Source organism: Chanos chanos, chromosome 16 (genome assembly GCF_902362185.1).
Source record: "Chanos chanos chromosome 16, fChaCha1.1, whole genome shotgun sequence".
In the NCBI taxonomy this organism is placed as follows: domain Eukaryota; kingdom Metazoa; phylum Chordata; class Actinopteri; order Gonorynchiformes; family Chanidae; genus Chanos; species Chanos chanos.
The window spans coordinates 3,876,406-3,895,316 of NC_044510.1; the positions used below are offsets into that span (position 1 = coordinate 3,876,406).

The 18,911-nt window shown below is 38.6% G+C and overlaps 1 protein-coding gene across 1 annotated transcript in view; it reads left to right on the top strand.

Annotated features, from left to right (window-relative positions):
• LOC115829704 (NLR family CARD domain-containing protein 3-like) overlaps positions 1–16,531 on the top strand; it is a 37,522-nt gene extending 20,991 nt beyond the window's left edge. The window contains exons 9-10 of the mRNA XM_030793872.1: positions 16,140–16,232; positions 16,377–16,531. Of these exons, the coding sequence (XP_030649732.1) occupies positions 16,140–16,232; positions 16,377–16,531 (248 nt within the window). The remainder of the gene's footprint in view (positions 1–16,139; positions 16,233–16,376) is intronic.
• The last annotated feature ends 2,380 nt before the right edge of the window (positions 16,532–18,911 follow it).

Genomic DNA, 18,911 nt, shown 5'->3' on the forward strand with positions numbered 1-18,911 from the left:
CCTATACTGTCCAATAACCTTTAATATTTTTGAACTCTAGTGTCTTTGCACACACATTCTGATTACAAACGCATACACACATACACACATGTTGGCTCTTGCGCACACACACACACACAACTACCAGTAAATACCGTTTACACAGTGATTATGTATCTCTAAACCATTAACCTAATTGTCATATTTTATTGTCAGAATATGACTGTAATTTTCACCCTTACCTGTATGTTTTCCTATTGCTGTTGTAATAACTCTTTGCTGAGAATGTCTTTACAGCTAAGTGAAGTCAAACTGTCGACTCTGTGTTTCTCTCTCTCTTTCTCTCAGTTCATTTTAGTTCAGTCAGTGTCAGTAACTTTATGCTTGACACTAAAAAATCATCCATCACAGAATAGTGCTCTATCTTTTCCCTTCTCTCTCTCTCTCTCTCTCTCTCTCTCTCTCTCTCTCTCTCTGTAGTCTGTGTAAGTGCAGAATAACAGAGGAAGGCTGTGCTGCTCTGGCTTCAGCTCTGAGATCAAACCCCTCATACCTGAGAGAACTGAATCTGAGTTGGAATAAACCAGGAGACTCAGGAGTGAAGTGTCTGTCTGCTTTACTGGAGGATCCACATTGTAAACTGGAGAAACTGGAGTGAGTAAACATAACCCAGTATAATATAGCAGAATGCAGCGAACAGAATTTTATAGCCACTATAGAACAGGTTCTTTAAAGATTGACAGAGATTTTTACAGTGAGTTCCATATTGTCCAATAACCTGTGATGTTTTTGAACTCCAATCTCTTTATACACATTCTGATTACAAACATACACACACACACACACACACACACACACACACACACACGCACAAAACTGTCAATAAATACCATACACCATAGTGACTATATACCACTAAACCATAACCCAAATTGTCATATTTAATGAATATTTGACTCTTGAAGAAGAGAAGACAAGAATATGGCTCTTGAAGTTTTTCTATTGCTGTTGTAATAACTGTTTGCTGAGAATGTCTCTAAGGCTAAGTGAAGTCAAACTTTCAACTCTGTGTTGTTGGAGTGATGAGGTCATAGGACTACACTGTGATCTCAAATCAGAAATACAAGTGTCACTTCTCAGTTTGACTGTTGTGTGTATGTGTGTGTGTGTGCACATGTGTGTGCGTATGTGTGCGTGTGTAAAACAGAGATAAGTCATTTTTAGCATCATTATCAATGATAATGTTCTCTGTAATGTTCCCTGTATAAACAGGTGAATCATTTCAGTGAGCCAATTAATATGAAGTACCAACACACACACACAAAATATAGATTCCATCCATATTAGATATTTGGAAAATGATATGTGATTATTAACCACTCACTGGTCCTGTAAAATGCACTGGTGAAGATATCAGATGAAGTGTGCGGTATGTTAATAAATGAAAACGCTGGTATTGAAGAGCTGTAGATGGTTGAGACAGTGTTGTCCTTCTCTTACAGATCAGTAGGTCTAACTAACAGATACAGTATTTAACACAAACAGATGTTATGTGTGATGAGTGTTAGGATGGTAGTGGTAGAATGGGGAAAGACACTGACATACAGGGGTTGGACAAAATAATGGAAACACTTTGTTAAATAACGCACAGTTTTATTATTTAATATCAAGTTGGTCCTCCTTTGGCAGCAATAACTGCTTCAATATTGAGGAATAGATTCATACAACTTTTGTTCAGTGGTTAAGGGGATTTTGATCCATTCCTGAAGTAAAACCTGTTCCAGCTCTTTCACAGATGATGGTGGAGGGAAGTGGCTCCTCACTTGCTGCTCTAAAATATACCAGAGATTTTCAGTGATGTTCAGATGTGGTGCTTGTGGGGGCCAATCAAAGTGTTCAGATTCACTGTTGTGCTCTTCATGCCAGTCTTTAGCAGTGTGAGTTGGCACATTATTGTCTTGATAGATGGCACCACCGTTTGGAAAGAGTGTTTGGACCAATGGGTGAATTTGGTCACTCAAAATTGACAAATAGTCTTTAGAAATAACCCTGCCATGCAGTGCTAACACAAATCCAAGAGAATTCCACGATATTAGAGGCCCAAACCATCACAGAACCACCTCCATGCTTAACGGTTGGGGTCAGGCAATGGAAATCAAGGGCTTCTTTGGCTTCCTCCATACATAAATTTGTCCTGAACAAGGAAAAAGTGTAAAGGATGATTCGTCAGAGACGATGACATTCTTCCACTGGTCCATTGTTCACTTCTGATGGTCTTTGCACCATTTTAGGCGTTTTTGAACATTCATGGGGGAGAGAAAAGGTTTGGCAATGGCAAGTCCTTCCATGGACTCCAGCTGCATTGAGCTCTCGACAAACTGTTTTGGTTGATACTGGGTTAGCAAGATGTTGGTTTAGCTCTGCAGTCACTTTAGTATCTGTGGTTCTGTGATTTTTTTGACACAATGCGTTTTAGTGCTCTGCAGTCATGTTCACAGAGTTTTGGCTTCTGTCCAGAGTTACACTTCCCAGAACTAGTTTTCCCTAGTTTTTGGTATGCCATCATGACTTTAGAAACTGTTCCTCTTGATACGGTAAACAACTCAGCAGTTTTTGTTACTGAAGCGCCAGCCGTATTGGTTCATGCGAAGCAGCACCGTATTGGTTAACAGCAGCTGTCGGTATCATCTCCCTATTTCTCATCATTATTTCCCAACTGGGCAATATTGGAGTCTTTTGCCTTTCACACACCTGTCAGATTGCCATCACCATAACTGAACTGGAAAGATACTGTTTAGACTCAACGAGCACGACACACGGACATCACGGTGAACTGAACCATCCTTCTGGAGACACCACCCACATTTCCCCCAGGTTTGGTCGTGCAGTCCTCCAATCATCTCCCTGTGTTATATACTCACACACATAGACAGACACACTTACACATTATACACCACACGTAAGGTGGCGTTAGGTTAGGGTTTGGTTGAATAGCTGCTAGTTGAGTATCCGGCATTCTTTCTCCTAACATCATGTTGTTTTTCTACCTCAGTTTTGACTTTCTTAATCCAATGTTCCATCAGAAATGAATTCATTTCCACAGTCTTTTCTCCAGTTCTCAAGATAGTTATAAGTATTATATTAAGCAGGTGGCCACCAAAAAGATCAGCATCTTGCAGTTTAAATGGAAATATTTGATTTGGGTTATATTTGGAGAGAAAAGTTTCCAGATGATAGGCAATATATGTGGTGTAATGAGGACTGCTCAAGACAATCCAGGATCAACCACTGGTCACTGTCTAAATGTAAGATGATCCAGGATCAACCACTGGTCACTGTCTAAATGTAAGATGATCCAGGATCAACCACTGGTCACTGTCTAAATGTAAGATGATCCAGGATCAACCACTGGTCACTGTCTAAATGTAAGATGATCCAGGATCAACTACTGGTCATTGTCTAGATGTTTGAATGACAGCATCAGTTCTGTTCACAGTAATAACACTGCATTGACTGATCAGAAGGTGATGTCTATGTCTTAATTCCTCTGTCCTCTAACAGCACTGCTGGCCTGGTAAAAGCCACACTTTGGAAGTTAAATAGCTCTCTCCTCAAACCTGAGCAGGTCAAACAGTAAGCTCACAGGTTTATTGAACCTTATTGGAACAAAGAATAAACAAACAAACACTTATGAGTGGAACTGGAAGTTCCTTGAACATAAATACACAAATATATACATAAATAAGTGAACACAAATTTGGAAAATTTCTAAGTGATTTAGCCAAAGAAAAAAGAGCAATGGAGGAAGACATTGTTGTTCAGCTAACCTTTCTTTCTCAAAGTGAGGTATTATCTGATAGGGACAGATGTGAATATGTAAAGTTGCAGAATAAACTGGGTGAATTACACAAGTCAAAAGCCAGAGGAATTTTCATCTGATGAAGGATGTCGTGCCAATGGCGTAGATAAATTGTAATTACCGGCTTACTGTGAATATTAGACTGAATTTTAATATCACTATAACCATAACCTTATTTGAGAATCTGAAGCCAGTTAAGTTCCAGTGATTCTAAAAAACTCTATTTATGGCTCATCGCTCTGAGCACTGAACTAAGAAATGATTTAAAACAACTCTTCATTAGCATTTACATACATTAAATTATAACATTAATGTAGCAAGTACAGTAATACTCTTGGAATTCCATTCTCCTAGATAACTAAGTTCCTAGGTCATCACATTCAGTAAAGTGGTGAATGATTTATCACATACTAAAAGAGTAGGATGCTTATGCTTATGTGTGTGTGTGTGTGTGTGTGTGTGTGTGTGTGTGTGTGTGTGCGTGTGTTTGTGTGTGTATTTTGACCAGTGAATTTTTGGCTTCTTCACTTTAACACTGCATGCTGTGAAGTTAACTTGACAAGCAAAAACCTTAGAATTTCTAACAATCATCTCTTTCTCTCTCCTATCCCCCTCCCCCCTCTCTGTAGTCTGTTTAACTGCAGTATAACAGAGAAAGGTTGTGCTGCTCTGGCTTCAGCGCTGAGATCAAACCCCTCACACCTGAGAGAGCTGAATCTGGGTGTGAATGAACTAGGAGAATCAGGAGTGAAGTGTCTCTCTGCTTTACTGAAGGATCCACAGTGTAAACTGGAGAAACTGGAGTGAGTAAACATAACCCAGTATGATGTAGCAGAATGTAGTGAACAGTTTTATGGTCATTTCAGGAGAAAAGGTTGTTTAAAGATTTACTACGATTTTTAAAGTGAGTTTGTTACAGTTCAATTACCTCAAATGTTTTTGAACTCCAGTCTTTTTGTAAACACTCTGATTACACACTGACTACAAGCGTGTACACACACATGCACACACACACACACACACACACACACACAAACACACACACACACACACACACACACACACACACACACACACACACACAAAGTTTTCTATAGATAACATCTACACAGATTTTTTGTTTATACACACATTCTGATTACACACACACACGCACGCACACACTTATATACCAAGATTCATGTTCACAGATTCTATAAGCATTTGCTGTTGTAAATATTAAAAATTGTTTAATTTAGAAAATATCTGATCATAAACCACTCACCCATCCTGGTTTACGTGAATATATCAGACGGAGTGTGTGGTATGTTCATAAATGAAAATGCTGGTATGGAAGAGCTGTAGATGGTTGAGACAGATGTAATAAATAACAGTGTTGTTCTTCTCCTACAGATCAGTAGGTCTAACTAATAGATACAGCTGTTGCTGCCCGATTTTGGGCCCTTCGTGGTTTGTGGCGGAAGCAGGAAGGTTCGGAAGTCCGGTCTATTATTAATAATCATTATTTTTGCTGATCCATCATATTTCCAGATATTCTAGTGAACTAAACAATAAATTGTAAATAGTATGTTAGTAATAGTAAAGTAATAGCAATAGTAAAGTAGATTAGAGTAGCAATGAAAGTAGTAATAGTAATAGTAAACTAGTAAACGGTTAATATAAATATAGTTTTGTATTTATGATAACTGTCAATTCTTACGTTACAATGAATATACGCTGAAAGTGACTTAAGTTTCTTTTGTTTATTTAATTGAGATAAAAGAGCACAATGTACATATGTAATATAAAAAATAACACATGAAATATACAAAGTGGATATGAACAATGACATCTGACTGATTGGATCATGGAGAATTTATTACCCTCCACACATCCTTACTTATTTTCTTATTTTATATTTTCTTATTTTCATACTTATTATCTCATTTTCTAGTTGAATGACGTTATCACTGCCGATTTTGGGCTATTCCAGTGTCATAAAAACTCAATGCTGTAATGCAAATCAGTTTGTGTTGTAAACTATTGTTGCTGCGCATGCTTGTTACAGGCCAGACTCCTGGACTTTCTTACTTCCGCCGCAAATTAGGGAGCACCCAAAATCAGACAGCGACACCAGCATTTATTACAGATGGTCCAGACAGATGTCATGTGTGATGATGTTGTTTTTCTGTTACAGCTTTGACTTTCTTAATCCAATATTCCATCAAATTAACTCATTTCCACAATCTGTTCTTCAGTTCTCCAGATAGTTATAAATAATATATTAGACAGGTGGCCAACTAAAAGGTCAGCAAGTCACAATTTTAAAAAGCTACATATATATTCGATTTAGGTGATATTTGGAGGGAAAAGTCTCCAGATGATAGGAAATATATATGGTGTAATGAGAACTGTTCAAGACAATCCAGGATCAACCACTGGTCACTGTCTAAATGTAAGATGATCCAGGATCAACCACTGGTCACTGTCTAAATGTAAGATGATCCAGGATCAACCACTGGTCACTGTCTAAATGTAAGATGATCCAGGATCAACTACTGGTCACTGTCTAAATATAAGATGATCCAGGATCAACCACTGGTCATTGTCTAGATGTTTGAAGGACAGCATCAGTTCTGTTCACAGTAATAACACTGCATTGACTGATCAGAAGGTGATGTCTATGTCTTAATTCCTCTGTCCTCTAACAGCACTGCTGGCCTGGTAAAAGCCACACTTTGGAAGTTAAATAGCTCTCTCCTCAAACCTGAGCAGGTCAAACAGTAAACTCACAAGTTTATTAAATCTTACTGGAACAAAGAATAAACAAACAAACACTTATGAGTGGAACTGGAAGTTCCTTGAACATAAATTTGGGAAATTTCTAAGTGATTGAGCCAAAGAAAAAACAACAATGGAGGAAGACATTGTTGTTCAGCTAACCTTTCTTTCTCAAAGTGAGGTATTATCTGATAGGGACAGATGTGAATATGTAAAGTTACAGAATAAACTGGGTGAATTACACAAGTCAAAAGCCAGAGGAGCTTTCATCTGATGAAGGATGTTGTGCCAATGGTGTAGATAAATTATAATTTTTGGCTTACTGTGAATATTAGACTGAATTTTAATATCACTATAACCATAACCTTATTTGAGAATCTGAATCCAGTTAAGTTCCAGTGATTCTGAAAAACTCTATTTGTGGCTCATCGCTCTGAGCACTGAACTAAGAAATGATTTAAAACAACTCTTCATTAGCGTTTACATACATTAAATTATAACATTAATGTAGCAAGTACAGTAATACTCTTGGAATTCAATTCTCCTGCATAACTAAGTTCCTAGATCATCACATTCAATAAATTAGTGAATGATTTATCCCATACTCCAAGAGTAGCATGCAAATGCAAATGTACTCAAAGAGATGTGAATACAGGGAATGTGTTTATGTGTGTGTGTATTTTGACCAGTAAATTTTTGGCTTATTCTCATTAACACTGCATGCTGTGAAGTTTACTTGACAAGCAAAAACCTTACAATTTCTAAAAATCATTTCTCTCTCTCTCCTACCCCCCCCCCCTCTCTGTAGTCTGTATAACTGCAGTATAACAGAGGAAGGCTGTGCTGCTCTGGCTTCAGCTCTGAGATCAAACCCCTCACACCTGAGAGAACTGAATCTGAGTGGGAATAAACCAGGAGACTCAGGAGTGAAGTGTCTCTCTGCTTTACTGAAGGATCCACAGTGTAAACTGGAGAAACTGGAGTGAGTAAACATAACCCAGTATGATGTAGCAGAATGTAATGATCGGTTTTATAGTCACTATAGGAGAAAAGGTTGTTTAAAGATTTACTATGATTTTTAAAGTGAGCTTGTTACAGTTCAATTACCTCAAACGTTTTTGAACTCCAGTCTTTTTACAAACACTCTGATTACACACTGACTACAAGCGTGTGCACACACACACACACGCAAGCGCACACACACACACACACACACACACACACACACAAAGTTATATATAGATAACATCTACACAGTTTTTGTGTTTACACACACATTCTGAATACACGCAGACACGCACACACACACTTATATACCAAGATTCATGTTCACAGATTCCATAAGCATTTGCTGTTGTAAATATTAAAAATTGTTTAATTTAGAAAATAATGGTGGTAGAGTAGAGACAGACGTCATGTCTAATAATATTGTTTTCACAGATTTGACTTTTTTAATCCAATTTTCGATCAGAAATGAATTCATCTCCGCAGTCTTTTCTCAGGATATCTATAAATAATATATTAGACAGGTGGCCACCAAAAAGATCTGTATCTCACAGCTTAAAGAAAAAGTTATGGATACATTTAATTTGGGTGATACTTGGAGGGAAATGTTTCCAGATGATAGGCAATATATATTATCAAATGAGGACTGCTCAAGACAATCCAGGATCAACCACTGGTCACTGTCTAAATGTAAGATGATTCAGGATAAACTAGTGGTCATTGTCTAGATGTTTGAGGGAGCAATGGAGGTTTGGAGGAAATGGTGGAAAGTAAATAATTTACAGTTATTCTGAAAAACTTTATTTAAAGCTCAGCACTCTGAGCACTTAATCAAGAAATTATTAAAAATAACTCTTCATTAGCATTTTCATACATTTCATAATGGCATTAATTCAGCAAGTACAGTAATACCCTTCCACTTAAGTTTTCCTAGTTAACTAAGTTCAGTATCTAGGAAATGATTTATCACACACTCAAAGAGTAGTGGTGAGACCGGGCTGATTCTTTCCATAGACTAACAGGACAGAAAGGACAGACTACATTATGACAGACACACACACAGAGCTGTGCTCTAGATCAGTGGTTCTCCATCCTGCTCCTGGGGGACCCCTGATCTGCACACCTGATTAGTGTGATTAACATGCTCTTGATTAAATCAGGTGTGCTCAGCCAATCAAAAGTGCCACTGATGAGGTCAGTCAGGTAGGTGGAGCAGGGAAAGATGGAAAACGTGCAGAGCAGGGGTCCCCCAGGAGCAGGACTGAGAACCAGTGCTCTAGAGGATATCAGGGTGTCTGGTTTTTCTCTGATTTGGAAACGAGGGGTGCTGCTATACTTTTTGTGAGTGTCTGTGCCCAGAGGGAATGGAATTCCAGAATTTGTTAACTGCCAGTCAGAGCTCAGTTTAAATCATTTCAAACCATTTTCTTTTTCAGCTAAGAAAAAGCAAAATTGTATTAACCCACTTGTGTCAGCAACATTTTATGCTTCTGAGCAAAATTAAATCCCATCCCTCTAATGCTTAGAATTAGCTACTGGTTAATTGTCCTGTGGTTATATGAAAGCCCTATAGCACACTTACTGGTATGTGATTGATTATAGATTCAATGTTCACATTTATTCAGGCATGCCATACCAGTCAGTTTAATTTTCTTTTGTCCTTTATAGTTTGGGAAGAAGTGGAGGAATGCAGATTGGACTAGTGGCATGGTCTGAATTCCATCCCCATGGGGAGCTAATCTCTTAGGGGATCTTGTCTTCTTGAAATGGATTGTTATTAAGTTGTGACCAAATGGTGTGCTTTGGTCCTAAATGCAGGGAAACTTGGGCCCTTAAACGGTGAAATTAGGGACAGAGAGAGAAACAGAGAGAGAGAGGGAGATAGAACCTGCAGGGCATAGGGAGAGTCTGTGTAATATTTAATCTCAGAATTAGTGAAACAGTTAATAACTCCTATTGCAATGTGAAAAGTCTCTTCTCCAATTGCTGCCCAACATGTAAGGTTTGACCTGGGAATCGAATCCGGAGCTCTGGCTTGAAAGCCTTGTGCCACCAAGTGCAAGACCCAAATGCAGAGAACAAGACAAAAGTAATACAGTTAGTGATTCCTTTTAATTGGTGAAGCAGGGCAGAGTTATCCAAGAGAGTCAGGCAAAAATCAGTTCCAGGCAGAGGTCAAAACCAGTAAGCAGAGATATCCAGTAAACAAATCCAAGAGAATACAGCAGGCAGAATCTTAATCCAGAAACAGAGGTTCAACAGAGAACAATCCAAGGAAACACACAGAGTTTACTACAAGGCTTGATCAGGAATTGTACACAGGGTAACAACTCAAGACTGAGCAAAGAACTGAACAAAACAAGAGGCTTAAATAGACAGAACAAGACACAGGTGAAAACAATTCATCAATAATGAACTAAACAGGCACAAAACAAAGACTGGCCAAAAAAAAAAAAAAAGATACATGACACGACAAGGAAAAATGGATTGAGGAAGGTGAACAAAACTCAGCCTCCCCTTTTTGGTGGAAGAAAGTCAATGCTTTAAATGCTACGGTTGATCAGCTTCATGTGGAAGATAAAACCCTTAATGATCCCAGAGAAATATCCATGTTTCGCTCTAATATTTATATCAATCTCTGTACACCCAGATACTGTGAAATTACAATGAACTCCTTTCATAAATGTCTGTAAAGCAATGCCAGTAATGCATAGGGATGTTTGTGATTGTAGCATTTCTCAGGTGGAGATTATGAAAGCAGTTGGTGATTTAAAAAATAAAAAAGCCCAGGGAATGAGGGCATAACCACTGAGTTCTATAAAATGTAAACTGAAGAGTTGTCTCTGTTTTAGTGAAGGTTTTCATGGGAAGCATTGAGAAAGAAGCACATCACCTTGAGAAAGAATCATCCAGCACAGCACAGTTATCTCTGACACGTGTGTGTGTGTACGTGTGTGTGTGCGTCTGTGTATTTGTATTTGTACCTGTGAATTCTTGGATTTTTCACTTTAACACTGCAGGCTTTGTGGTTTACATGACAACCCAAATCCTTAGAACAACCCAAAACCTTTCTAACAATCATCACTTTCTCCCTCCTATCCCCCTCCCCCCTCTCTGTAGTCTGTATAACTGCAGTATAACAGAGAAAGGCTGTGCTGCTCTGGCTTCAGCTCTGAGATCAAACCCCTCACACCTGAGAGAACTGAATCTGAGTGGGAATGAACCAGGAGACTCAGGAGTGAAGTGTCTCTTTGCTTTACTGAAGGATCCACAGTGTAAACTGGAGAAACTGGAGTGAGTAAACATAACCCAGTATGATGTAGCAGAATGTAGTGAACAGAATTTTATAGTCACTATAGAAGAACAGGTGAGTTTTCAGTAACCTCAAATATTTTTGAACTCCACATTTTCATTCAACACTGTAAAGGGCAAGAGAAGGGCACAGAGACAGGAGTGGCAGTGCAGAATCTTTACAGTTTATTGCACAATGCGTGCGAAAAAAAAAAATTAAACTTTGCAAATTGAAAGTGAAACCAAAATAAAGTCAAAACAAAATGATTCTTACATAACAAAAAAAAAGTCTGCTCTGGCCTCCAGTGATGGAGGTCTACAAACAGCAGAAAGGAAAGCCTCAAAGGAAAAAAAATGAATAAGCCATGCTCAGGTACATTGGGACAAAAGACAGGACCAAGAGACAGGGACAAAGACAGCTAAACACAGGGAGCTCCCACACATATATATAGTTTGGTGACCCGCACCAAACAACAGACAGAGGGGGTGACAAACAACAGAGCATGGCCACTAAACAAATATCTAAGGTTATAATCAAACTAATACATTCAAATGAAATTTACATAATCATACACCGGTTATTTAACCAATAATCTTATTAAAGAAAACAAAATAAACATATTAAGAACATTCAGGAAACACGGGTGGATGTCTGGTCCCCTCCAATAGTTAATGATGGTACGATCCTCCTTGCATCTGGGAACCCAATAAAGAACTCGTTTCCACACGTACCCCTTTCCACGACGGACCAATCTGGAGAGATGACTAGGCAGGTAACAATGAATAATGGTGGATAACAGAATCTTTCAGCAACCAAGTTTGTGCACTTAACCTGGAAACTGAAAGAAAATAAAAGGTTGTGGACAAATGATAGTTTGTGTTGTTGTCTATTGCAGATTTTATGTGTATGTGATAACCGAGGTGGAAACTAAACTGTTGCAGTGGCCTATGTGTGCGGCCATCATACACAGCCGTCACAAACACACACACAGACACACACACACACACACACACACACACACGTGGCAGAAATGACTCACTGAAATGATCCATCTGTTTGAACAGACAAAGACACACTCATACAATAGCAATATTCATGTTCATAATTCCAGCAGCATTAATATTTGGAAAATAATATCTAATTTTTAACCACCAACCAATCGTGGTATATTGTTGAAGATATCAGATGAAGTGTGTGGTATTTTCATAAATGAAAATCAGAGCTGGCCCGACACATAAGCAAACTAAGCAGTGGCTTAGGGCCCCCATAACCACCAGAGGGCCCCCATGAGTGCTTGATTTATTTATTTTTGTGATATAGTATGTCAATGGTAATCATGCCAAACTGCAACATTATATGGCTGGATAGATAATACTACTGGTTTAATCAATTCCCACTGCCTCTGTCTGAGCTGGTGTCACGTCTGTGTTGCCAGATGTATGATAATTCTCGTATTTGTATGACAGTTTTGCCCTCTGTACGATGTACTATCAATAATGCCGAAAGTCCTATAATGTATGATAATTTGATCATTTTGTGAAACTTAGTATCATATCCATAGTTGTAATCAGTCTAGGCTATCTAATTTTAATTCATTTCCTGACACGTTCAGGACAGTGAAATATGGATCCTACGTCTGTGTTTATGCATCTCTTCCCATGTGACGTCTTTCCAGCCAGTCGTACTTGTTGTGATGATGAACATGACTCACGATTCACATTCATCACCACGCTGTCGTTAACTTAACCACTAATCAAATCCTCTTTACAAATCAGAAATTTGAGGTATTTTATATTGAATGTAGTAACTTACAGGCCAGTACTATATTTACCCAGTGCAATGCAGTTATTGTTATAATATTCCAAGTTAAATGAACTGGTCAAATGAGCAGCGGGTGTTGAGAGAAGGACACTGAAGAGAGTTTGCTGGAGAGAGAGTTTACTGCTGCATTTGTTCTCTTGGTTATGACTCACGTACGATCATTTTCCTCAAAATACAATCATTTTAAGCCTCTGATACGATACTTTAACATTCCCTGTCTGGCAACGCTGTGTCAGGTTCATGTGCATACGCACTGTATTGGATGATAAATTTTGATGCAAGCAGTGATGCCAACTTAACAAATTTGTTGTTAGATTTAGCAACTTTTCAGACTACCCTGGCTACTTTTTTTCAAAGAGGACCTAGCAACTAATTTAAAATTAAAATTTAAAATTAATTAAAATTTCTTTGGAACATTTAGCAACTTTTGAAAAGTGTCTCAAACGCTAAAATTCCTGTATTTTCCCTCTAAATGACACAAAACTGATTTTCTCTGACACTTATTCAGTCACAACACACAGTCTGTCTGCCTGGCTGTAAAAGTTCATTGTGAGTGATGTCAGTAGTAGTGATGACTCAGCTCAATAGCCAGGAACAGGCAGCAGCAGCAGTAATCATTGTTGACTGACTGCAGCAGCAGTAGCATGCGTTCGAGGAGACAAACTTAATTTTTTTTTGGTGCAGTCATTTAAACACATTCAGTTCAGAGTACAATTGGTTAGGAAGTCACTTTTTTTTTTTTTTTTTAAAAGACGAATTTAAAATTTCCTCCACAAAGTAGCATTAACAATCTGAAAAGGGTTAAGCCTTCAGTAATATTACTACATAGTCGTACACTCACCGCAGACAAAAAGGTTTTCAGCATTTGATTTAAAGACTTATATGTATTTCTATACTAACAAATTTCAAATCGTATTTTTTGCCGAGATATCCAGTCAGTATGAGTAACATCATTGTGTATTCTATGTGTAACGGTCTTGATTCTTCATGTATCGTTAACTCTGCGTTGTGTATTTTTTTTGTCCGTTTAATAACCTCTCCGAGTCGATATTTGTGATCATTGAAGTTTATTCGTAGATTCCCTGACAACAATAATAACACTTTCAGTATCTTCACTCTCCAGCAACACCGAAACCACAGGAAAATACCCTCTGTTACCGGTTAAAAGACTGGGAAGAAGGGGCAATATACAAAACTAATGATACTATATATACACTATATAATCTTATATATGTATAAAAATAATAACGTATGAAACAATTAAAATGTACCTGACAACAATAATAACACTTTCAGTATCTTCACTCTCCAGCAACACCGAAACCACAGGAAAACACTATAAAAAAGAAATGTTAGCTGCGTTGCCCAGCGACAGCCGGTCAAACAGCTGATATGCATCTGCTAATCACTATAAACAACTATATAAAAACGTTATATTTCATCAACGTGTTCTTTAATGTTACATAAAATATTATTAATAATAAACAAAATAACTTAGATATAATTTTGGAACATAAGGTTGAATAAATTAATGAGTGATTAAACTTTTCGACCTACCCCTCTGTTACCGGTTAAAAGACTGGGAAGAAGGGGCGGAGTCTTACTTCCCAAGTCTGTATAGGCACGAGGGGCGGGGTCTCGGGCTCAAATAGATAAACAGTATGTGGCAAGTGGAATATTACATAGATCTGCTACATATGTAATGACACAGTTTTACATCATTACGTAATGACGCCATCACGCAGTGACATCACTACGTCATTTAGCAACTTTTAGCAATAAATGGACCTGCCAGGAACAACTTCCCCTGAAAATGAGTTGGTAACACTGGATACAAGCACAGTCAGACTTAAGGTTAGGTTACAGTCCTCTCCTCTGGAAAAAGCAGCAAAAATTAATGTCGCAAAAAAGGACATATCCTTCTGTCTGTTGAAGTTATCTGCTTTTAATTGTAGTTGATTGTTGTATTAGGGCCACAGGTCATAATTTTAGGCTAAGTGTTATTTTAGAGGGGAAATATCAGAAGAGCAGCCTGCGACCTGTCTTAAAATGAGGAATGAAACTGTAAACTTGTTTTTGCTCAACAATCAAAACCACATTTATCAGTGGTTTAATGATGAGATGATGAAGTAAAGTTACCTGTTGACTGATGTGTGTGACACAACATGAGACCTGAGAGAAACAGCAGTTACCAGAAGCAGGATCAGGCTGCCACTGACTGTCCTCTCACCCGTTTTGTTGGTCACTGGTAATATATTTTCCTAAAAATTATGTTTTTTTTTATTGAAATTTGACAGCTTTATTTTCATAATTCTATATTTTTTTCATAATGTCACGACTTTTTTCTTGAAATATTACGACTTTTCTCTCATTAAATTACAGCTTTATTCTTGTAATATTAAGACCTTATTCTCAAAATCTCAGAATTGTTTTCCCTCAATGTGGCCCTAATACTCTGTCGTATGTTCTGCACTTTTGCACATCGCAAATTTTTAAACCAAAAGCAATTAAAGTGGTTAAACTAGTTTAGAGTAAATGCATTGTCCACTGATTTATTCTGGTACTTTTCAGTACACCATATCCAGTATGCCACTTAGTACTGTATCACTTTGAATATTAAAAGGCAAATTAACATCAGACCACTCTTGTGAGTTTGTGTAACGACCTCGCCTCCCCCCTTGTCTGCTTCAACCACTCAGCGCTCAGCGTCGCCGGTGTACTGACCACCCAGTCTGATCACCACTCACCACCTTCACCTGTTTGCTCTTTAATTTCATTAAGATTCCTCCTTATTGAAACCCCTTAGTTGTGCACATTCTTTGCGAAGTCTACTCTTGGTTTAGCACCAGGGACCTTTGCCTGTTACGCTTATAAGACGAACCCAGTTTGACCTAACTTGTGAGATGAACCCAGTTTGAACTACTTGTGAGACAGACCTTGTCGTATTCTCCAGTTCCTTGTTTTCCTTTGTGTAAATAAAATCCTGTGTTGTGCACTTGTGTCCTGCTGCACTTTTGATTCCCTGACAGTTTGCTACCTTTTAAGATTAGAAAGCATGAAAGGGTAAAACATGCCAGGCTAACATTGTTATGATGTAAGCAACACAGCTACAACTAATAAAACTGATAATGGGTGTATTAGATTTACAGTAGGTGTGCAAATGGTCAAGCATTGACAATAATCTATAGTATTAGTGGTGCCAGGGCAGTGGGGGCCCCCAGATCAAATTCTGCTTTGGGCCCCATAAAGGTTTTGGCCGATGAAAATGCTGGTATGGAAGAGCTATAGATGATTGAGACAGATGTAATAAATAACAGTGTTGTTCTTCTCTTACAGATTAGTAGGTCTAATGAACACATACAGCATTGAACACAGATGGTCCAGACAGATGTTATGTGTAATGATGTTGTTTTTCTATTACAGATTTGACTTTCTTAATCCAATGTTCCAGCAGAAATGAGCTCATCTCCACAGTCTGTTCTCCAGCAGCTGGCTGTGGAAACACACCTGAGTGTGGTTAGTCATTAACACACCTGGATCCACTCTTACTAATCAACAGGAGCTACAGTAACAGGCAGTGTGACTGTATTTGACACAGAGAGAAACTGACACTGCTCCACTGTCCAGTTCTCCCCCCTTAAACTGTGTTCTTCTCTATAGAGGAGAGAGAGAATCACTGCCCAGCCCTGGAGGAGACAACTCCAACCCCAGAGACCCTCACTGAGCCCCTGGTGGGAGCCAGACCATCACTAATCACCCAGACCACTGCCAAGCTTTTGTTTGATGTCTTTGTGATCTGTGGGTTTGTTGGCTGAAAGAAATGGTCTGTCAAGGTCTATGCTGCAGTTTGTCTCCTTGTATTGTCTTGACTCCGCCCATACTGTGGCCCCACCTTGACCTGTGACACAGCATGAAATAATATGGTGGTGGTGTCTGAAGCAGCCCAGTGACCAGTGGGTTATGGGTTTGAATCCTGATGGTGATGACTTTCTGCTAATGTGTCCCTGAGTGAGACACTTAACCCCAAGACTGCACCATCGCAAATAACTCTGGATGTATAAAAATCTCAGCCAAGGGAAAATCTGTAAATATAAACCTGATTGGATGAAAAAACAGGACTGATAATCAGAGCTGTTTGAATCATGACTCCTGACCTCAGCAGAGAGAGGACGTCCAGTCACTGTAAGTTGGAGACTGAGAGGGAGGGAACTGAGTGGAGTGGATATTGACACTTTGAGGCCCCTCAGTGCAGTAGTGGGGCCAGACTGGCTGATCAGACAGTGAGGATGTTGACTGGGGTTGGTGTGAACAGGTCAGCAGAGGGAGGGGCACCAATGGCAGTAACCCAGAGATAAAGACTTTAACTCTCAGCAGTGCAGTACAGATGGAACTTAATGGTGTGTGACAGGCCAGTGTGACCCTTACTGATACACACCTAATCAATGGGCTGGCTCTCACCCACATCCAGTCAGTGCTGGGAATATGAAGAGTGGGATGTATCCACACACACACACACACACAGTCAACCATCCCACATGACATAAGTCTGATCATTCACTGTCTACTACAGAAATGTAATACATATGTCATTTTCTCAACTTGGAGACTCATCTGATCAGTGAGGTTCAGTTACAGTCATTTAGAGTTTAACCCTGCACTGCTACAGCAGACTAATACCATTTTAACATGAGAAGTTCTAAAGGATGTTTTGTAATGTAAATGTCTGTGTAACTCCTCCTACATCTGGACAAAAAACAGGTCTGAGTATTATAATCTCAGCTTTCATCTCTTTAAACTTGTACAACATACTGTCAAATGTTCCCAAAATACTTTCTACATATTTAATGTGTATGTGTATGTTTTAGAATGAGAAGTATCTGTTACAGCTACATAAATTTTGCTTATTAAACATTTTATTCATATCTTGTATAATGTAAATATTAGTGTTTAGATCCATGCATTCAGTTTCTAGAGTGTGTGAGAGGGGGATCTTTTCATGGTGAGAATTGTGTCAGTAACGTTTCTTAACAGATTTGAGACATTTGGTTTTCACTGATATCTCAAAAGGTGGTGTTAGAAACAGCTGTGATGAGCTTGGGCTGGGAACAGATGAAACACCTGTAACTCTGAATTACTTTGACTTTTCTTTGTTTTCTCTCTAAATCTAATTCATATTGTTTACAGTTGTTTACAGTCTAAATGTATTATATTTCACTTTGACAGTTAATTTTGGTCAGATCATCTCTGACAGTAAGATATAGTCAAATATGTCACTGCCCCACAACACTGAACTGAAAGGAAAATAAAGGGAAGAATCATGTTTGACTGATTTATTATTATACTGACACTAGTACATTTTCGAAATAAAAACAATTAAAAAAAACATTTTTTCATGGTAGATTTTATGTCTTTAAAAAAAATGAGTCAGACAGAAACAATCTACACTTTTGTGTATTCACCTGGAAACAGATATTTTAGTTCTACATGAATTGTTTTAGACCATGTAATTGGAGCAGGAGTCCAGTTAATTTCATGTTTTTTTATTACAGAAAATATCACATACAGCACAGCACGTTTCACTTCATTCAGATGTTTAAATTCATTAACCATTCAACTGGTTAAAACGACCTTCATAACACAGAGGGCTCTAGGCTGGAACATGTCTCACAGATATCCAAAATAGAAAATTATACAGTCAAGTTTCACATCACATAAATTCAAGAACAATAATGACAACACATAATAAAATGAATCTCTGAATGATATATTAATGAAAAAAGCTGAAAATGAGCAGGAAGAAAGTCTGAGCACCAAAACATTACAGTGAGACACACCCATCCTCCACATGTAACATGAGCTTTGGGGCCTTGGAGGAGTCCTTTTCAGTCGTCATGGAAACACCTGTGGTGGTCGAGTGTCAGAGCGGAATGGACAGCGCTGACACATGGTTGGGTGAGCAGGACGGATCAGCGCTGTTTTCTGGGTCGGGTTCCTGCTCGTGGCTGCCAGCCTTGGACCAGACTGTGTGTTACTTTGTGACAGTGTCTCTGGAGGACCAGCAGAAGGAGCAGCAGGAGCAGGAGAAGGAAGAGGAGCAGGAGGAAGCTGCCAACAGTAACGTGGTCCCAGTGGAACCTCCCACACACCAGCAGAGTGTGGGAGAATTCTCAGCCTGGGCCAGATGTGGCTGAGATT